Source organism: Megalobrama amblycephala, linkage group LG3, assembly GCF_018812025.1.
Source record: "Megalobrama amblycephala isolate DHTTF-2021 linkage group LG3, ASM1881202v1, whole genome shotgun sequence".
In the NCBI taxonomy this organism is placed as follows: domain Eukaryota; kingdom Metazoa; phylum Chordata; class Actinopteri; order Cypriniformes; family Xenocyprididae; genus Megalobrama; species Megalobrama amblycephala.
The window spans coordinates 61,461,544-61,483,499 of NC_063046.1; the positions used below are offsets into that span (position 1 = coordinate 61,461,544).

General features: G+C 35.7%; 2 protein-coding genes across 6 annotated transcripts; one reads left to right on the plus strand and one right to left on the minus strand.

Annotated features, from left to right (window-relative positions):
* Window positions 1-2,028: 2,028 nt before the first annotated feature.
* On the minus strand, window positions 2,029-11,732 carry lypla1 (lysophospholipase 1). Of its 5 annotated transcripts, none has more exons than XR_007184362.1 (10): window positions 11,478-11,730; window positions 11,373-11,404; window positions 11,200-11,265; window positions 8,218-8,265; window positions 8,069-8,139; window positions 7,910-7,983; window positions 5,228-5,329; window positions 4,640-4,813; window positions 2,565-2,747; window positions 2,029-2,335 (listed from the first exon to the last, which is right to left on the minus strand). XR_007184362.1 is itself a non-coding variant. In XM_048186411.1 (10 exons), the coding sequence occupies exons 2-9, from the start codon at window positions 11,389-11,391 to the stop codon at window positions 2,679-2,681; spliced, it is 618 nt and encodes a 205-aa protein (XP_048042368.1). In that variant the 5' UTR covers window positions 11,392-11,404; window positions 11,478-11,732; the 3' UTR covers window positions 2,029-2,505; window positions 2,651-2,678. The 5 variants fall into 5 exon arrangements, 4 of the variants coding, with proteins under 4 accessions (XP_048042368.1, XP_048042369.1, XP_048042366.1 ...); XM_048186411.1 differs by having other exon boundaries at window positions 2,029-2,505; window positions 2,651-2,747; window positions 8,218-8,260; window positions 11,478-11,732; XM_048186412.1 differs by having other exon boundaries at window positions 2,029-2,505; window positions 2,651-2,747; window positions 11,353-11,404; window positions 11,478-11,732.
* Window positions 11,733-12,609: 877 nt separating this feature from the next.
* mrpl15 (mitochondrial ribosomal protein L15) lies at window positions 12,610-19,844 on the plus strand. The gene is made up of 5 exons (XM_048186408.1): window positions 12,610-12,785; window positions 15,122-15,279; window positions 15,363-15,528; window positions 16,817-16,940; window positions 19,416-19,844. Exons 1-5 carry the CDS (start codon window positions 12,681-12,683, stop codon window positions 19,751-19,753), a joined length of 891 nt encoding a protein of 296 aa, XP_048042365.1. The 5' UTR covers window positions 12,610-12,680; the 3' UTR covers window positions 19,754-19,844.
* Window positions 19,845-21,956: the final 2,112 nt, after the last annotated feature.

Genomic DNA, 21,956 nt, shown 5'->3' on the forward strand with positions numbered 1-21,956 from the left:
AAAGATGGAAACTCTTGGACTCGAGTCCTACTTAAAGGGTTAGTTCACCCAAAAATGAAAATTCTGTCATTAATTACTCACCCTCATGTCGTTCCACACCCATAAGACCTTCGTTCATCTTCAGAACACAAATGAAGATATTTTTGTGAAATCAGATGGCTCAGTGAGGCCTGCATTGAGAGCAAGATCATTTAGACTTTTGAACATCCAGAAAGGTACTAAAGATAAAACAGTCATGTGACTACAATGGTTCAACCTTAATGAAGCGTCGAGAATACTTTTTGTGCACCAAAAAAATAACGTCTTTATTCAACAATATAATAGAGAAGGGTGATTTCAAAATACTGCTTCAAAGCTTTACAAATCCTTTGTTACGAATCAGTGGTTCGGAGACTGATTAATTTATTGCATGTTACGCCCAAAACACACCCATGACTCATTAAGAGATGAGGTAAAACCCTTTTAGATCGTGTGCCTGGTGCACTGACCATTTTTTCCCGTCATTAAACTAGCAAAAGTGGATTCGGACATGACCTAAGTGCACCTGTGCCATGTGTTTAGATCGTTAAAATAGGGCCCTTTGTGTGCTTTATTAGACATTTTTGAAGTAGAAATCACTTTTGATATTTCTAAACTTGCTGAAAGAACTATTGCTAAAAATAGAACAAAGGCTTTAGACTTGACTTCGCCTTTAGGGACCTGTGAACACTTCTGCCACAAACCACCAGACACGTCCAGAGGTCTTCTGGAGTCCATGACGTGATGCACCAGAGCTGTTCTGAAAGCACACGACCTACACAATATTATGCTGTGGCTGATCAGTATACTATATATTGGGATAAAAAGTGTCATTTTTGATGTTAAAATAGTATCATTTTTTTAAGCATCCCAGCCACCCCGGCCACGAACAAATGGCGGATGTTTGGTGCAGGAATGTTTGTCTGACTCATGTCAGATTGGAATGTTTGCATTTAATAATTTAGCACACCCCAGTCCTCATGACCTCCCAGAATGCTTTAGTTTTCTCCCTATTCAACACATTAAGAAGTGTTTTAATTAGTGAGACATCTAAAACATTCTGCGAGGCGACAGGACTGATGCTCTGAAACACTGATGCCAGACATTGCCAACATTTTCTGTTAAGTCTTGTCCAAATACAGCACTACCGTGATGACGTATTTTTGTAGGCCATCCCGGAAGTGAGCATCACACTGGTTCCCTCGAGAAAATCCCAATAGGAGTTTACCATTGTCTTTTGGATTATTCCAGAAAATAAGGTCTGTATGATGATTATTGCACATTTTGTTCATCGTGTTAATCTTCACAAATGAACACATCTTATGAATTTTGAAGCGTAAATACAATCGGCAGAAGTCAAAAGCTAAAGTTGCATTAAATTAAATTACATTAAAGTTGGAGTTAGAATAGTTTGCAAGAGCACAAACACAATGAGGCTGTGAAAGTGAGTAGTGAGCTTGAGCTTGTGTTCATCATAAACCTTATTTTAACCAAAAACTCATTCAAAAAAAACCTCTGACTTCAGGATGATGGAATCGGAAATGCTAAAATACGCGTTTCCGGGTTTTAGCCTACTAAAATACATCATCCCTGGACCACTCTATATATGTTACTCAGACAGAAGTGCTATTAAAAAAGTTGTTGCATTGTTCATAGTTCAATTTTTATTTCAAATAAGATATTCTCCTATTTCTGTCTGCATGGATATACACTTCAAATAGCAGAACCGTAATTGTGCCTTACCTCACATACTAGGATAGGCTAGAAAATTATAAAATTGTCATTAAAAACTGGTGCTTTCAATTAGTTTCAGTCTGGATGATTTCAAATTTATATGTGAAATAAGAAGAATAGATCTTACACCTACACACACCAAAGCATCGATCTACGGAAATCAACTCAACATTTCATCTGTCTAGGATTTGATATGTTTTTAAATGCAAATAATGCATTTGATGAATTTATGTATACTGTATAAACTGTACAAAAAAGAGATAAATAACAATAAAGTAAAGTAAACACAAACAAACTGTTTTAATGTCCCATTAATCTAGCATACAATCTTTGATTTGAAAATAGACAGTCACATCTGGAAATGGGAATTAAGTTTAACCTAATTTTAACACTGTAAGGACAGTTTGAGGTTTCAAGAGATCTGCTCATAATCACAATTAAACAATGTTTGGCGGTCAAAAGTTATATATACAGTACAGTGGGCTACACAAATATCGGCACCCTTGGTAAATAGGAGCAAAAATGACTGAAAAATTGCAATTTCTCCTCTTAGTCTTTCATTCAAAATATTCACAAAAACAGTTTGCACTTATTAAAAAGTATATATTAAGTATATTATTTTCATAATAAATACTCTTCAGTTCACGCTGGGTTTGGAAGTAACTGAGTCAAATGTCCAATTAGAGTATAAATGATTTATTGATTGATTGGAGGAAGCTGCTTCTCAATAAACTGTTTGATATCCATCATTTCCTGAAAGAAAAGGAGAAGGGAATCAGTTGAAAGTGTGTTTCATGTTTCAATTAATGCATTTCTACAGTTATCAACATTGAAAATCTAGTTGTTGTTTTTATTTTTTTACTATACATCTATAACACTATATTTTGTGTTATACGACCTAAAAAGCTCTTTTCCGACTGTTGTATTCAATCTCTTGATATTTGTTCCCTCTTTTGGAAAGTCGTTGAAACACTACCATAGATTCTTTTCTTTAGCTGTTGGAGCAAATGGGAACGCAAAAAAAATGGAACAGAAAAATGTTATTTGCTGTCATCTCTCGTTCACCTCTATAGAAGTTTATGATGGCTTCTGCCATCAAGTGTCCGAAATACAATCAATGAATGCGTTCAATTGCTCTGTTCCAAAACATAGCGAGCTTTCTATGTAGGAAGCAATTTAAGGCTGTTGTCCAGAATTATGTAATTATTACTGAAACACAGGGCTATATTATGGAAGCTTGTTTCTGCCACTAAAATAAAAAATAAAAAAGGTAATTGCGACTTTTTATCTCACAATTCTGACTTCTTTTCTCACAGTTGCGAGAAATAGTCAGAATTGCATGTTATAAACTCCCAATTCTGACTTTATATCTCCCAATTCTGACTTTATATCACGCAATTCAGACTTTATAACTCACAATTCTGACTTTATATCACGCAATTCAGACTTTATAACTCGCAATTCTGACTTTATATCTCGCAATTCAGACTTTATATCACGCAATTCAGACTTTATAACTCGCAATTCTGACTTTATATCTCGCGATTCTGACTTTATATCTCGCGATTCTGACTTTATATCTCGCGATTCAGACTTTATATCTCGCAATTCAGACTTTATATCACGCAATTCAGACTTTATAACTCCCAATTCTGACTTTATATCACGCAATTCAGACTTTATAACTCGCAATTCAGACTTTATAACTCGCAATTCAGACTTTATAACTCGCAATTCAGACTTTATAACTCGCAATTCAGACTTTATAACTCGCAATTCTGACTTTATATCTCGCAATTCAGACTTTATATCACGCAATTCAGACTTTATAACTCGCAATTCTGACTTTATATCTCGCAATTCAGACTTTATAACTCCCAATTCTGACTTTATATCACGCAATTCAGACTTTATAACTCGCAATTCAGACTTTATAACTCGCAATTCTGACTTTATATCACGCAATTCAAACTTTATAACTCGCAATTCAGACTTTATATCTCGCAATTCAGACTTTATAACTCGCAATTCAGACTTTATAACTCGCAATTCAGACTTTATAACTCCCAATTCTGACTTTATATCACGCAATTCTGACTTTATATCAATTCTGACTTTATATCCCAATTCTGACTTTATATCACGCAATTATAAAGTCAAATCTCGCGATTCTGACTTTATATCTCGCAATTCTGACTTTATATCACACAATTCAGACTTTATAACTCCCAATTCAGACTTTATAACTCGCAATTCAGACTTTATAACTCGCAATTCAGACTTTATAACTCCCAATTCTGACTTTATATCACGCAATTCTGACTTTATATCACGCAATTATAAAGTCAAATCTCGCGATTCTGACTTTATAACTCGCAATTCTGACTTTATATCTCGCGATTCTGACTTTATAACTCGCGATTCTGACTTTATATCTCGCAATTCTGACTTTATATCTCACAATTCTGACTTTATATCTCACAATCCTGACTTTATATCTCGCGATTCTGACTTTATATCTCACAATTCAAAACTGAGTGGAGAAACAGAACAGAATGTCAAAATAAGGTCCAGATAACAGAACATACACCTCATAATACCCTTAAACGTTGAAGTGATGCTATGAAAAAGATATCGCTTTCTTCTTCTTACAACAATTTCTTTCACAAATATATGACTTGAGCTGAAGAAGGACAGACGCAGGTAATCGTACGCGCTCAGTCGATCTCTCTCTCGTTTAGTGCAAATCTATGAAACCTCTGTAAGTCTTAAGTGAAAAATGGTTTGGATACTGCCTTAGAGAGCTTCCTATGCAGACACTACTTAATAGAGAGGCCACTCATTCGATTTTGGAACAGAGATAATGTTTATCTTGGTTTATGCAAACCTCAGGACATGCACTGTGAGCCATCCCAGGATATGTTTTAAAGGTGATATTGGAGGGGTTCAGCATCATTTTGAGTTTCTCTACAGTGAGACTGCCAAAAATAAGGGGAACCAGAGGATCTTCTTCGCCGTGACACTGCAGCACCGATATGTCCTTATTACTGCTTATCACTGACTACAGAATAGAGACAGCATTAGAATGAGAGAGAACAGACAGGAAAAAAGCACATATAATGGCAAAAAACCACTGTGCTTCTGTACTGAGACATATTTCAAACTAAAAGAGATTTAATGAAAACAAAAGTGTAGGGTGAGATTTTAGCAGACAGTCTGTATTGTAAAGCTGCTTTGAAACAATCTTATTGTACGAAGCGCTATAGAAATGAAGGTGACTTGACATTGAGACTTTCAGAGGTGATGAAAGTAAGTTTATATTTTATAATAACGTACACTATTAAACTGTGTAGGAATATGAAAGATTGTATTTCAACAGGTTTCCAGAACAAGAAAATAATGTCAATGTGATTGCATAAATGTTTTCTGTAATGTTGTGAGGTCCTTAAAACTACCAAAGGCTAAATTAACCAACCTGTGACAGGGAGTTCCTGAGGGGCAGCCAGCAGCTGAGAGCGACGACACCCGCCAGCTTCTGAGGCGCCGTCAGCGCGCTGTAGAGAGAGAGCGCTCCACCCTGAACCAATCAGACATTAAACACTGTGTCAGCCTGTGTGTGTGTGTGTGTGTGTGTGTGTGTGCGTGTGTGGAGTCAATCCTGTTCACACTCCAGGTCATGGCAGATAGGATTTTGATTACAAAGGCTTATACTAGATAAAAAAGTTCATGGAGGCAAACTTTGATGTTGGCTTTGACCAGAAAGTTTGAAGAAGTTTTATATTCTTGAGGTTTGAAGGTTTTCAGTTTAAAGTGTTGACGTATAAAGTATTTTTCAAGCTTTAAAAAGCTTTAAAAGGCAATACAGTCTGTCATATTGTTTCTAACATGAAGCAGCTTATTGCTATCATGTTTTAGCATGTAACACATTGCTAGCATGTTTCTAACATGATTTAATACATTTCTTGCATGTTTTAGCATGTTGCTAACGTGATATAACACATTAACATGTTTCTAGCATGATTTAATATGGGTTTAACATGATGCTAGCATGTTTCTAACATGATTTAATACATTTCTTGCATGTTTTAGCATGTTGCTAACGTGATATAACAACTGCATGTTTCTAGCACAAATTAGCACATTTCTAACTGGTTGCTAGCATGATTTAGTATGGTTCTAGCATGATGCTAGCATGATTCTAACATGTTTTAACAAATTGCTTGCATGTTTTAACATGTTGTTAGCATGATTTAACACATTTCTAAAATGTTTAACATATATTTAACGTTAACATGTTTCTAGCATGTCGTTGATAAAAAGTTTTAATATGCTGTTAACATGATTTAGCACATACATTGTGAATATGTTTCTAGCATGATTTAGTATGGTTCTAGCATGTTGCTTGTGTGATTCTAACATGATTTAGCACATTGCTTGCATGTTTTAGCATGTTAACATGATTTAACACATTGCTAGAATGTTTTAACAAGTTGCTAGCATTAATTTAACGTGAACGTTTGAATAAGTACATTATAAAATGTTTTAACATGTTAACAATATAAAATTATGGTACCAACATGTTTCTAGCATGTTGCTAGAATGTTTTAACATGCTGTTAGCATGATTTAACACATTGATAACATGTTTATAACATGATTTAGTATGGTTCTAGCATGATCCTAACATGATTTAACACATTGCTAGAATGTTTTAACATGTTGCTAGCATGATTTAACACATTATTAGGATGTTCAACATGTTTCTAGCATGTTGTTGATAAAATGTTTTAACATGTTGCTAGCATGATTTAACATGGCACTGACATGTTTTAACATCGATTTAGCATGGTTCAAGCATGTTCCTAGCATGATTCTAACATGATTTAAGACATTGCTAGAATGTTTAACATGTATTTAACGTGTTAACATGTTTCTAGCATGATTTAACATGGTCCTGACATGTTTTAACATGATTTAACACATTGTTAATATGTTTCTAATATGATTTAGTATGGTTCTAGCATATTGCTTTTGTGATTCTAACATGATTTAACACATTGCTAGCATGTTTTAGCATGTTAGAATGATTTAACACATTGTTAAAATGTTTTAACATGTTGCTAGCATTATTTAAAATGTTAACATCTTTCTAGCATGTCGATGATAAAATGTTTTAACATGTTGCTAGCATAATTTAACATGTGAATGTTTCTAACATGTTGCTAGAATGTTTTAACATGCTGCTAGCATGATTTAACACATTAACATGTTTCTAGCATGATTCTAACATGATTTAACACATTGCTTGCATGTTTTAACATGTTTCTAACATGTTGCTAGAATGTTTTAACATGCTGCTAGCATAATGTAGCATGTTAACATGTTTCTAGCATGTCACATGATTTAGCATGGTTCTAACATGTTGTTTGCATGATTCTAACATGATTTAGCATATTGCTTGCATGTTTTAGCATGTTAGCATTTTTTTAACACATTGCTAGAATGTTTATCATGTATATAGCATGGTAACATGTTTCTAGCATGTCATTAATAAGATGTTTTAATATGCTGTTAGCATGATTTAGCACATTGTTAATGTTTCTAGTATGTTTCTACAATGTTTTAACATGTTGCTAGCATAATTTAACATGTTAACATGTTTCTAGCATGTTAGCATAGATATGTTTTAGCATGATTCTAACATGATTTAACACATTTCTAGAATGTTTAACGTGTATTTAGCATGTTAACATATTAATATGCCGTTAGCATGATTTAACACATTAACATGTTTCTAGCATGATTTAACACATTGTTAGAATGTTACTAGCATATTTTGACATAAATTAGCAATCCTAGCATGTTTTAGAACGTTACTAGTATGTTTTAACATCTTGCTAACATTTTTGTCAGCTGGCTCATTCGAACATACGTGGAACATCAAAAGCTAATGCCACCCGTCTAATTTTCCACGCTACTGTTACCAGAGAGGTTTCCTTTGTAGCTTTGTCTGATCAATCAGGCGATGGTGAGCGCAGTTACTGTAAACAGCCTCTGTCAACAAGGCGGGTGATTTGCACTTGCTGCAGTGATTATTACTAACTGCACTAATGAGGACGTACAGTTTTCAGTCAAAGACAGAGAGAGATTAGCCTTACCTGAGAGAAGCCGCCCAACACAATCCTGTGAGAAGGAATACCACTCTTTACTTCTTGATCAATCAGTGCTTTGACTGCGAACGAATTCAAGTAGTTCACATTTAATGGCAGATTCAACACTCTGTTGTTCTTCCACTACAGTTTCAGATTATACTCAACCGCTTTCAGCAGCTCTTTTAATTCCAGATTCATCTTCCTCCGCATCAGGATTGAGGTTAATTATGTCAAACCTAAGAAGCACATCAATGAAATGTGTCATAAGAGAAGAGTTGTGTAGTAAGCACTTGATAAATGAGTGTTTGTCTCACCAGGAAGGCATTGCCATGTTCATGTTGAGGGTGACGGGCATGACTGGTCTTTCATGGTCAGTGACAGGGAAATAATACAATGAGAAAGTAAGAAAGAGAAAGACAGTGTCAAGTGGATGCTCATTTCACCCCGAAACGCTTTGTGAAGATTCAAAACCTTTGTAAATCATTTGTTTCAGACCAGTGATTCAAAGTGTGCATCATAAGTCATATTTAATGGATTAATTGCATGAAACATTTGCAGCTGGTTTGTACGACGAATGTTTGATCTGAGTTCTCGCTGCATTTACACTGTTCTGTATGGAAGCCCGTTTCCGCCACTAAATAAAAAATAAAAAGAGTAATTGCGAGTTTATATCTCAGAATTCAGACTTTTTTTCTCACAATTGCGTGATATAAAGTCACAATTCTGACTTTTTTTCTCGCAATTTTGAATTTCTCGCAATTGCGTGATATAAAGTCAGAATTCTGACTTTTTTCTCGTAATTCTGACTTTTTTCTCGCAATTCTGAATTTTTTTCACAATTGCGTGATATAAAGTCACAATTCTGTGATATAAACTCGCAATTGCGTGATATAAAGTCAGAATTCCGACTTTTTTCTCGCAATTCTGACTTTTTTCTTGCAATTCTGAATTTCTCAAATTTGCGTGATATAGTCACAATTCTGACTTTTTTTCTCGCAATTTTGAATTTCTCGCAATTGCGTGATATAAAGTCAGAATTCTGTGATATAAATTTGCAATTGCGTGATATAAAGTCAGAATTCTGACTTTTTTCTCGTAATTCTGACTTTTTTCTCGCAATTCTGAATTTTTTTCACAATTGCGTGATATAAAGTCACAATTCTGTGATATAAACTCGCAATTGCGTGATATAAAGTCAGAATTCCGACTTTTTTCTCGCAATTCTGACTTTTTTCTTGCAATTCTGAATTTCTCACATTTGCGTGATATAGTCACAATTCTGACTTTTTTCTTGCAATTCTGAATTTCTCACATTTGCGTGATATAGTCACAATTCTGACTTTTTTTCTCGCAATTTTGAATTTCTCGCAATTGCGTGATATAAAGTCAGAATTCTGTGATATAAATTTGCAATTGCGTGATATAAAGTCAGAATTCTGACTTTTTTCTCGTAATTCTGACTTTTTTCTCGCAATTCTGAATTCTTTTCACAATTGCGTGATATAAAGTCACAATTCTGTGATATAAACTCGCAATTGCGTGATATAAAGTCAGAATTCTGTGATATAAATTTGCAATTGCGTGATATAAAGTCAGAATTCTGACTTTTTTCTCGTAATTCTGACTTTTTTCTCGCAATTCTGAATTTTTTTCACAATTGCGTGATATAAAGTCACAATTCTGTGATATAAACTCGCAATTGCGTGATATAAAGTCAGAATTCCGACTTTTTTCTCACAATTCTGACTTTTTTCTCGCAATTCTGAATTTCTCACATTTGCGTGATATAAAGTCACAATTCTGACTTTTTTCTTGCAATTCTGAATTTCTCACATTTGCGTGATATAAAGTCACAATTCTGACTTTTTTCTCGCAATTCTGAATTTTTCTCGCAATTGCGTGATATAAAGTCAGAATTCTGACATTTTTCTCGCAATTCTGACTTTTTTCTCGCAATTCTGAATTTTTTTCACAATTGCGTGATATAAAGTCACAATTCTGAGATATAAACTCGCAATTGCGTGATATAAAGTCAGAATTCTGACATTTTTCTCGCAATTCTGACTTTTTTCTCGCAATTCTGAATTTTTTTCACAATTGCGTGATATAAAGTCACAATTCTGTGATATGAACTCGCAATTGCGTGATATAAAGTCAGAATTCCGACTTTTTTCTCGCAATTCTGACTTTTTTCTTGCAATTCTGAATTTCTCACATTTGCGTGATATAGTCACAATTCTGACTTTTTTCTTGCAATTCTGAATTTCTCACATTTGCGTGATATAGTCACAATTCTGACTTTTTTTCTCGCAATTTTGAATTTCTCGCAATTGCGTGATATAAAGTCAGAATTCTGTGATATAAATTTGCAATTGCGTGATATAAAGTCAGAATTCTGACTTTTTTCTCGTAATTCTGACTTTTTTCTCGCAATTCTGAATTCTTTTCACAATTGCGTGATATAAAGTCACAATTCTGTGATATAAACTCGCAATTGCGTGATATAAAGTCAGAATTCCGACTTTTTTCTCACAATTCTGACTTTTTTCTCGCAATTCTGAATTTCTCACATTTGCGTGATATAAAGTCACAATTCTGACTTTTTTCTTGCAATTCTGAATTTCTCACATTTGCGTGATATAAAGTCACAATTCTGACTTTTTTCTCGCAATTCTGAATTTTTCTCGCAATTGCGTGATATAAAGTCAGAATTCTGACATTTTTCTCGCAATTCTGACTTTTTTCTCGCAATTCTGAATTTTTTTCACAATTGCGTGATATAAAGTCACAATTCTGAGATATAAACTCGCAATTGCGTGATATAAAGTCAGAATTCTGACATTTTTCTCGCAATTCTGACTTTTTTCTCGCAATTCTGAATTTTTTTCACAATTGCGTGATATAAAGTCACAATTCTGTGATATGAACTCGCAATTGCGAGATATAAAGTCAGAATTGCGAGATATAAAGTCAGAATTCTCAGATATAAACTCGCAATTGCAAGATAAAAAGTCGCAATTATTCTTTTATTTTTTTATTTAGTGGCGGAAACGGGCTTCCATAGTTCTGACCAGCAGGGGTCACCAGCTTGTGGCGTTTCCAGCGCTTCGAAACACTGAATCATTTTGCGAATCAATTGGTTCAATTGAATCAAAGTTTCGAAACGTTTTTCACTATTAATTGGCTGCATAGGTGGTCAGGCATAATAATCACAGGTAAATATCAGGTCACGTGGTAAAACATAACAGGAATGATTCATGTGCTTTATATTAAAGCTATAAATATTAAGTACATACGCATGAGGGCAAATGTACTTGACATGAGGGGTCCTGATCGCTGCCATAGCTTGAGCCCATCCGTGCCTGAAGAAAAGGCAGTGTAAATGATGTCAAAAACTATAATGGCTTATTATGAACTTAATTTAGAGTTGATTCATTCATTCACTTAACGTAATCGTGATTCAGTTTACCCTGTGTCTCCCAGGCCATGGAGGAATATCACCTGCAAACAACAAGCAAAAAATATAAGATTTAATATCCAAAATAAGAGGGCTTGTGCTGATGACGTCACCTACCGCGGCAGTTGCTTTACAAGCGGCGGGAACAATTGCTGACATGTTATTACCGCGCATAAAAGTACAGAAAGCGTTGTGTTCGTTAACAGAAATATAGCTTCAATGTCAACAGCTCACAACATATGATTTCGCCTCGCAACAGTGACGGGCGCTTTCCCAACACGCTAAGCTTCGAATCCTTTGCGAATCATTTGTTTCGAATCAGTGATTCGGAGCGCGTGTCAAACTGCCGAAAGTCACGTGATTTCAGTCATAACTGTTTCGAAATGTCCGCCGATAGGGACATGAACCAGTGCCTATATGATTTTTACCTAATTTCGAAACAATTTTATACATTTGTAGACATTTAATAACACATAAAAAGGAAGAGTTGTAGTTAAAAGTTTCTTGCAGGTCTGAATTAACCAAGCTTTCCATAAAACAACCCTACAAATGAACAAAACAACTCATATTGTAGAGAAACTTAATATTTATTGGTAATAGATGATTTGTTAATAGTTGACACCTTCAATTAAACATCGTAATTGGTTTGTAAAAAGTGTTTTTATGCATGTTTTGACTGAGTTTTCGCTGCATTTACACTGTTCTGTCCAGCAGGGGTCACCAGCGTGTGGCGTTTCAGGCGCTTCGAAACACTGAATCATTTTGCGAATCAACTCAATTGATTCAAAGTTTCGAAACGCTTCGTTCGTTTCTCCAACCTCGCAATTTAGGTTTAAAGGTCAAATTACTGTCCTATCTGATGCTTTATTAATCCGTACATGAAATCCTAATAACTGTTCTTGGAACCTGCAACCCTAGTTTTCCCATTTTATGTATTGGAAATCAATTTTATACGATACATATGATGATTCGGTTGTTATATTTATTTAGAACAGAGTCCGTGTTTGATATAAGAAGTAAACTATTACAATACTTAAACATTACCATTTTTATTGTTACTTTTATTTTTGAACATACTGAAAAACGAATCTGACCTCCACCATTGTGACATTCACTGAGGATGCTTCACAAATAATGGTTAATAATTATATGTCACAGTTCTATATCTGTATTGTAACCATAATGTTTGATAATTACGTTTCAGTGTATCTAAATATGTAACTTTTATTATTGTTTGGTCCCGCATGTGCTTCCGGTTTACCGTACCACGTGGGTATCCCCATGTCATCTGCCCTTGACTAGCATTTCTCTGGCTCTATAATGTCTGTGACCAAGACAACAGGGGCGAAAACCATCGATATAGTAAAGAATCTACCTCGAATTACACTCGCGAACCTTCGACCAAATCCGGGTGCAAAGAAAGATGTAAGTTTATTCTTCTGCGAGACGTTATAATGGTTAGCGTGCTAGCTAAAGAGCATGATCTGATGCTTCTTCTTATCATTTAATTTTTTTTTTTACCGTATTAGTTTTAAAATGAGAGTAGTTGTTGTAGGCGGGAAATTCATGAAGGATTATTTATCATTAAATTAGTAAGAAAGTCTTAAAATCATAAATTTATGGAATTAAATGTTGCATTCATTGCAGAATTTTTTTTTTTATATCTCAGTATTTCTGACCTGTTTTCCAATACAAATGTTTAAACATCTTTAAATCAAGATACATTTACTTGAGATGCAAGTAAAATGAAGCCTTAAAAAAACTGAACGAAATGAGTGAGTTTATGCTTAAAACAAGAACATGTCAAACCTCCCTTTGAATTAAGTGTATTTTTCTGATATTCTTGTTTTAATCATAAACACACTTCATTTTGATCACTTTCACAGAAAACAAGACTTCATATTTTATGGCTTTTTTGCCTCACCCTGCAGTCAGTAATTTTTATGTAAAGGTTTTGGGGTTTAAAACAACATGCAATAAAACTATGATTTCTAAGAGTATTATTTTATTTTGTCGACTAAGATACACAATACTCATGTAGTATTTCTCAAACTGACCGTCAGAGTGTGAAATAAGCTATATCCAGTCGCGATTTTGTTTTCTGTTCGATTGACAGATTACTTTGCCAAAGCAATGGCGCAAAACATAATGTTAGCAATCTTATAGGTTCATCACAAAACAGTCGCGGGACAGATTAGACGGAATTGGGTACATCATATTTGTGATGATAGGAAACGGGTGGTTTCAAACCGCGTTTTTGAGATCGTCTTTCGTACTTCAGCTTCTCTTAAAGGTGCAATATGTAATATTTTTGCAGTAGAATATCCAAAATCCACTAGATCAGTGTTATATATTTCGTTCACTTGAGTACTTACAATATGTTTGCAACTATTTGTAAATCATGAGAAAATTGCAGTTTTAACCAAGGCTCTGGGACGTGTGAGGAGTCGCCTGTCAATGGCGTCATACCCGCGTTACCGTCGGTTTCCGGTTTATTTTGTAGAAACCATGGAAACACCTAAGACGCTTTAATATTTACATGTTTACAAGGGAACAACTGTTTTGATATATTTATAGACAGAAAACTAATTATTGTTATATAGCTCAACACGTTTAGTCTTATTGTTTAAATCTAATTTTCTTGATTTTTTGCGAGTACCATGCTTTACCACGCCTCAGAGAAAAACACTATTTTGTGAAGTAGCTAACATAGCATAATCAGATGCAGCTTTATTTTTAGTAACAGTAATACAGCATTTTCTCCATCATACAATACGTTTTAAAATTAATTGCATGCCATTTATCAACACAAGCCATCCAGCATTTAATATGATATTGTAAAATCGATCTATCTTACTGCAGTGTGTAACAGTGTCTCACAGCAGCCACCGAGCGAACGCACAGAGTAACGTTAATCATTTTCAACACTCTCAATGTATCTAATATGATAAACAGAGCTGCGTTACCTCATACTCATGACCGGAAAAGCGGCATCGGCGACTGTGTCATAATAAAAGTCCCACTGCTCGTGAGGCGTGTGTTGATCAATCGCTCCAGCTCCTCGTTCAGCTCCACAACACTCGCTCCTGCTCTGCTTCACACTACAGTAACGTTAATAATCACATCCATGAACATGATTTCTTCCCGAGTCCAATCCCGATTGTTTCCACCGGCTGTGAGGTGAAGACCACATGTCCTAAGATTCCACGCTCAAACTTGGCATCATCAAGCTACGCCTTTGTTTTGAATAGGCCTCTAGCGGACAGAAAATCTTACATATCGCACCTTTAAAGCATATTAAAAACACCACATAGTAGGGGTGTGACGAGATCTCATGCTTATCTTGTAGATTTCCATGCTCCCTATTCACAGAGTACGTGCGATCACGAAATCGACAGCGAAAGTAAAACGCGAGTGCGCATTCAAAAACGAATCCGTTCAAAAGCGGCTGCCTGATGCATGCAAATATCTCCCAATATGAAAGCTGTAGTTGTAAGCATCTCTCAGCTCTGTATCATGCTTATAGAAAAATTTAGTCTCTATTTGCACTTTGTCTCGTCTCGTGAGCTACATGTCTCGTCACACCCCTACCTCATTGACATATAAACAACTTTAAAAACTATTTAGACATTTACACTGGGGGATTTTTTTTTGCAGTGTAATCAGAAGAACATAGTGAAGTATTGTGTTCCCCTCAGTTTATGTACTCAAATTTACCTTCATAAAGCCTGCAGAAACCCTGATATCTTCTCACCGTACAGGAGAAGCGCAGAGGTCGCGGGATTCACGGAGGCAACAGAAGCGGACGTGGGCATAAAGGTGAACGGCAGCGTGGCAATCGACCGCGACTGGGCTTTGAGGGCGGACAGACCCCGTTCTATCTGATCATCCCGAAATACGGCTACAATGCCAATCACAGGTAAAATGGTCCGCTACGTACTCCTCTTTATCTTTACGGCTCTGTTCTTATCGTGTCTCATCTGTGTGTTTTATCGGTTCCAGCCGTCGGCCGCAGTTTCCTCCGCTATCCCTGCGCAGACTCCAGTACCTCATAGATTTGGGTCGCGTCGACCCTACGCAACCCATCGATCTGACCCAACTCGTCAACGGCCGAGGGGTTACGATCCAGCCTCTGAAACGAGACTATGGCGTTCAGCTCATTGATGAGGTGTGTGTGTTGGAATGGCACTTCGTTTCTTTTATCGCTTAAGCACTTCTTCATTTATGGGAGTATCTTTTAACCTTACCCACTAGCTGCGTCCCAATTCAGAGGCTGCATCCTTTGAAGGACACAGGCCATGTTAAATGAAACGAGTGGTGATAACGTTTGTACTGGACTTTTTTGAAAGATATATCAACTGTCTGAAAACAAAACGGTTCAAACGTTGTCTAAATATGCTCACCTCGGTCCATTTATGTCAGAGACAAACAGTCGGGTTTCGGAAGTAAAAACTCCATTTATTTTATCCATGATTTGAACGATAACTTATAAACCATTAAAGACAGCAATACTGTGAGCTATGAGGTTGTGAATCGATGGTATTTGCTTCTGTTGACGGCCTGCATTGTCAACTTAGTTTTAAAATAATTGTTTAACAGCAGAATTTGTGGTGGAAAACTACATTACCCATAATGCTGTACAGACATTCCACCAATCAGAGGTGAAACAGGCAAAACACGCCAAAATAATGCTCTAAAAATACTTAAATATATAAGCATATTTTGCAATAAATGTAAAATATCCTTTTTATATATAATCAACATTTGTAAATGAGTAGTTTTATATTTCACCGTCGTTTCTAATTTGATTATGCTGTTCGCAATGCTTCATTGTAGTTCTTTCTCTCACTAAATCTGTATTTTTGTCCAATTTTGTAAAGTTTTAATGAAATCCCTCTGGGTAAAATGAATGGAAAAAATACATCCAGTACCAACAGCGCTGAAAAAGTGTAAACTATAAAATCGCATCTTTAGTAAGATATGTCAAATTTTGAACTCCTTCAGATTTTTTTTTTTATTCTGTGTACATTTGTATCGTTAGATATTTGAGTAAGTGAAACCCAATACTTGCATTTAAAAGTTTAATCTGGCATTTTCTCTCTCAAAAATTGGAGTTGGGATAGGCTAGGCTGCGAAGGATCCACTCGTTCTGTCCTTAGCTGCCCAGGAATACGCATTTGTTGGCCGCGTTCGATGAAGTCTTCGAATTGGGACAGCCTTTGTCCCATGGGAAGAATCCAGCATCTGAACTGGGACGCAGCTAATGTTCAACTCCAACCCTAAACCAACACCTGAACCAGCTAATCAAGCTCTTCAGGATCGCTAGAAGATCACAGGCTGAAGCAGTTCGGAAATAAAGCTTGCAGGACAGGAGCAAATCTGTAAGGAAATCTGTTTAGTTTATTCGTCCAAGTCATTTTCACTGAAGCCAGTGTGTATGTGTGTGTTTGTTGCAGGGTGCTGATGTATTTTGTGCAAAAGTAAACCTGGAGGTCCAGGTTGCCTCGGAGAAAGCCATTGCTGCCGTTGAGCGAAATGGGGGTGTGATCACAACCAGCTACTACGATCCCCGCAGCCTCCGTCAGTATTCCTGCACTCTGTTACATATTCAGAAGTCATGATTTCAGTGCAATGGTCAGCCATACAGATCCAGAGCTGCACACATCCTATACAGTCCAGTGGGGCTGGGCGACAAACAATATCATATCCAGATCGTGATAAGATTTATGTCGAACTCTATGATTTACCCTACCAGTCTATCACACAGCTGAAATAAACGCGACTAAAGAAATAAATAAATGCGTCTTTTTAGACCCCAAACAGCGTTTGTTAAAATGTTCTTTCCACGCGATTCTGAAGACCTCTAAACGAGTTTGTCTCCATTTGCGTTCTAGATTACGGGTTTCTCTTTTGATAGCGTGAGTAGTACTGTTGTACCAAGGTACAGTATTTTTCTCTCTAACCTTTTTAAATCTCATCGGTGCAACAATATCTAATGTACTAGTGAAAATGGTGTGTTTAGGTACGATGAGCAGCTGAGACAGATCAGGCAAATGGCATGAAACTTTAACACTTTCTACACTCACTTTTTTCACTTATTTTCTACAAATAAAAAAAAATTTGGAGCAATATCTTGTTTTTATGTTAGTGTAGAAAAAAAGTCACACTCAGGGTCTTTGGGGCCTCCAGAGACTCCAGACAACAAAATGTAATTTTGTAACAAAAATGTAGTTTTTTTTAAAAAACAAATGTAATTTTACTCTGTTTATTAATGTTTTTACTTCATATTTGTGCAGTTTTTGGAGGATTTGTCATATCTTTTACATTTAAATAAATAAAAAAGCAATCTTTTTTGAATAGGTTTTATACAAAAACAGCTTTTTATGTAAAATTCACTTTATAAAAGACCCACATTTCTAACTTTCAGTCATGGGGATAGTTTTAAAAGTAAAACATTATCACTGTTACCAGTAGATGGCAGCAGTATTTGATATTTGACTGCCTGAAAGACATCTTTTCACAAGTATTTTTCAGTTGGATTTATATCTAAATATTATGAAATCACAATTATGACAAAAAAAAATTACTTTTTAGTCAAAGTTTAGCATTTTTTTTTTGTACTGAAAGACATAAGTTTTTCAATAATGTTCATTTTGAGGATGAATTTTGTCCATTTTCTAAATGGGGTCTCATCATAATGTAACAATATTGAAAAACTATTTTTTTTTAATTACAAAAAATACTAAACTTTGACAAAAAAAATAGCTTTTATTGTTATAATTGTGATTTCATAATATTTAGATATGAATCCAACTGAAAAATACTTGTGAAAAGATGTCTTTCAGTCAGTCAAACAGCAAATAGTGGAGCTCTGCAATGTCAAGTAAACATTAATAAACAGAGTAAAATTACATTTGTTTAAAAAAAACAATTATTTTGTTATATATCCATTGTTTTCTATATAATCATGCTAGACTATATGGCAATCAATGTAGGCATGTGGAGGAATAATCACTGGCATGTGAAAATTGCTAAAGAAGTGTATGCATCTCATTTAGATAAAGTCCCTCAAACTTGCATATGGACATATATTTTGAGGTAATCATTCCTCATCGTCACACAGCCTGTTTTATCAAGTTCAGTGCTATAAATACTATTAAAGTGTGCAATTTGAACCAAATCTGATTGTCCTTTTGAGTGCCATAAGGTTGCCGACCGCTGCATTAGACAGAGACGTGTTTGACTGTTTACATTTTGCACTCAAATTTCTACCTCTACATTTTTTTTATTTTATTTTTTTTGTAGGGCTTTTGTTTGTTTTATGGAGAGTTTGGTTAATCAGACCAGTAAGAGACTTTTAAGTGCAACTCTTCCTTTTTATTACACTAATGTGTCGTTAAATGTCAACAAATGTCTAAAACTGATCTGAGATCAGGTTATAATCATATACAGACATTGGTCCAGATGTTCAGAGAGATCGCCTAGCGGTGAAACATTGACATTTTGAAACATTTCAAAACATTTATGCCCAGTGCTGCAGCTGTTTCAATTGAAAGTAGCTAAAGCCTGCTCAGAAAGACGCTAGATGGTGTAATGCGCAGTCTGCAATTTACATCTGTTCTCTCTCCTAATCCGTGCTCACACACTGTATAATATAGAGGCAAATGTCCATTAAAGCTGCGTATGACATAGTGACTTTAATCAACAATCCAAAACATCTCTAGATTTGTCACTCGTTGCTTGTTAAAATAAAGACATTAAACGGGCCTGAGAAGTCGGTAAATACGCAACCCTGGTTATGAAATCACGTGACTTTGGCAGTTTGATACGTGCTTCGAATTACTGATTCCAAACAAATGATTCTCAAAGCGTGTTTCGAAAGTGGCAGCATTATCAAATTATATATTGTGATAAATATCGATATTAATCAATATGGGGGAAAAAATAGTGAGATCATATTTTTTTGCCATATCGCCCAGCCCTACAATCCAATGGCTCATGGGATCATCTTGGTAATAGATGATGATAATAATAAGATTTGTGTGTGTGTTTTAGAGGTCCTCATCAAACCAGTGCCCTTCCTCATGTCCGGCGAGCCCATACCCAAACGCCTGCTGCCCGGTGAAGACCTTCTTCCGTATTACACAGACGCCAATAACCGTGGATATCTCGCAGACCCAGATCAAGTCCAAGCTGCACGGCTGCATCTGGCTAAAAAGTATGGCTACACCTTACCTGACATCACGACGGATAAACTTTTTGAGATGCTGGTCCAAAGGAAGGATCCTCGTCAGATCTTTTTTGGGTTATCACCTGGATGGGTGGTTAACATGGCAGACAAGAAGATCCTCAAACCCACTGATGAAAAAGTCTTGCACTATTACGGATCTTAAAGTCTTCATTCGATGTGGATGTCTGTGTATATAAAGTGAACGTGGAAGAACTGATTAAATTCAATGTCTGGAATAAAAAGCTGATTCCACATTCTGTCCTAATAATCATTTTGAAACAGTTTTGACGAAGCCTCGTTTACTTTGATATCACTGGTTCAAACTAAATATAGCTGCAAGCAGCAATTATCGGGGTTTAAGGACTTTAAGCACTTGTGCAAAAATATTTTACATTTTATTTAGCAAGCATGTACCCAATTAAAGCTGCAGTCCGTAAGATATGCCTCTTTGTCGCCATCTCTGTTTGAAACCTGCAATTGCAGTGATATGCGGAATTATTATCTGTTTGTGCATTGTGCATCAGCTCGTCAGTTTAATTATTGCGACTGATTAATTATTTAATTAATCAGTCGCAAAGTTTAATTATTGCAACTGCTGTGAGAAAAGGCTATAAATGATCCGTCACCAGCAGCATCCTATATGCAGGGACTCCTTCTTTCTGTTTACACATGTGACGTAATGACGCAAAGACAAACGTCTGCATGCTCGAATTTCCTGCGGAAATCCACCAGTATCGATTTACTCTAAAACATTATAACAAGCTTACTGTTGTGAATCAGGCTAAGGTAAGGAGATAGTTTTGAAAAATGGCTGGTTGTGTACTTGCTAAAAAGTTAATTTTGGATCATTTTTAACCAAAAAAAAGTTACGGACTGCAGCTTTAAAGTATAAAAGGAAAAGACCATTTACAGCCAATACAGGCAATTTACCATTGGAAATATATGGTTTTTAAAGCTTTTAACCTCTTTAAAATCCAGTACTGCACTGGTTTGGTTCCGATTGGATGAAAAAACTAGGACTAGTTCACAGAAGTAAGTTTTTTAAAAGGGTTAGTTCACCCAAAAATGAAAATAATGTCATTAATTACTCACCCTCATGTCGTTCCACACCTGTAAGACCTTCGTTCATCTTCAGAACACAAATTAAGATATTTTTGATGAAATCCGATGGCTCAGTGAGGTCTGCATTCACAGCAATGACATTTCCTCTCTCAAGATTCATAAAGGTACTAAAAAGATATTTAAATCAATTCATGCGAGTTCAGAACCTTAATATTATAAATCAACGAGAATGTTTTTTGTTCGCCAAAAAAACAAAATAATGACTTTTCAACAATATAGTGATGGGCAATTTCAAAACGTAAAGCTCTGAAGCAGTGTTTTGAAATCTGCCCATCACTATATTGTTGAAAAGTCGTTATTTTGGGGTTTTTTTTGGCGAACAAAAAAATATTCTTGTCACTTTATAATATTAAAGGTGCCCTAGAATTAAAAATTGAATTTACTTTGGCATAGTTGAATAACAAGAGTTCAGTACATGAAAATGACATACAGTGAGTCTCAAACTCCATTGTTTCCTCCTTCTTATATAAATCTCATTTGTTTAAAAGACCTCCGAAGAACAGGTGAATCTCAACATAACACTGACTGTTACGTAACAGTCGGGATCATTAATATGTACGCCCCCAATATTTGCATATGCCAGCTCATGTTCAAGGCATTAGACAAGGGCAGCCAGTATTAACGTCTGGATCTGTGCACAGCTGAATCATCAGACTAGGTAAGCAAGCAAGAACAATAGCGAAAAATGGCAGATGGAGCAATAATAACTGACATGATCCATGATAACATGTTATTTTTAGTGATATTTGTAAATTGTCTTTCTAAATGTTTCGTTAGCATGTTGCTAATGTACTGTTAAATGTGGTTAAAGTTACCATCGGTTATTACTGTATTCACGGAGACGAGAGCCGTCGCTATTTTCATTATTAAACACTTGCAGTCTGTATAATTCATAAACACAACTTCATTCTTTATAAATCTCTCCAACAGTGTGTAATGTTAGCTTTAGCCACGGAGCACCATCAAACTCATTCAGAATCAAATGTAAACATCAAAATAAACACTGTACTTATGCGATTAGACATGCTGCATGACGAACACTTTGTAAAGATCCATTTTGAGGCTTATATTAGCTGTGTGAACTTTGTTTATGCTGTTTCAGGCAGTCGTGAGCTCCGGGGGCAGGGAGCACGAGAATTAAAGGGGCCGCAGCCTGAATCGGCGCATATTTAATGATGCCCCAAAATAGGCAGTTAAAAAAATGAATAAAAAAAAATCTGTGGGGTATTTTGAGCTGAAACTTC

Coding starts and splice junctions, on each gene's coding strand:
- lypla1 (XM_048186409.1), bottom strand. CDS start 11,534: ATGCGCGGTAATAACATGTCAGCAATTGTTCCCGCCGCTTGTAAAGCA. Junction 11,266..11,372: donor CATGGCCTGGGAGACACAGG/GTAAACTGAATC, acceptor CCTTTTCTTCAG/GCACGGATGGGCTCAAGCTA. Junction 8,266..11,199: donor AAGTACATTTGCCCTCATGC/GTATGTACTTAA, acceptor TGACCATGAAAG/ACCAGTCATGCCCGTCACCC.
- mrpl15 (XM_048186408.1), top strand. CDS start 12,681: ATGTCTGTGACCAAGACAACAGGGGCGAAAACCATCGATATAGTAAAG. Junction 15,529..16,816: donor GCGTTCAGCTCATTGATGAG/GTGTGTGTGTTG, acceptor TGTTTGTTGCAG/GGTGCTGATGTATTTTGTGC. Junction 16,941..19,415: donor CTACGATCCCCGCAGCCTCC/GTCAGTATTCCT, acceptor TGTGTGTTTTAG/AGGTCCTCATCAAACCAGTG.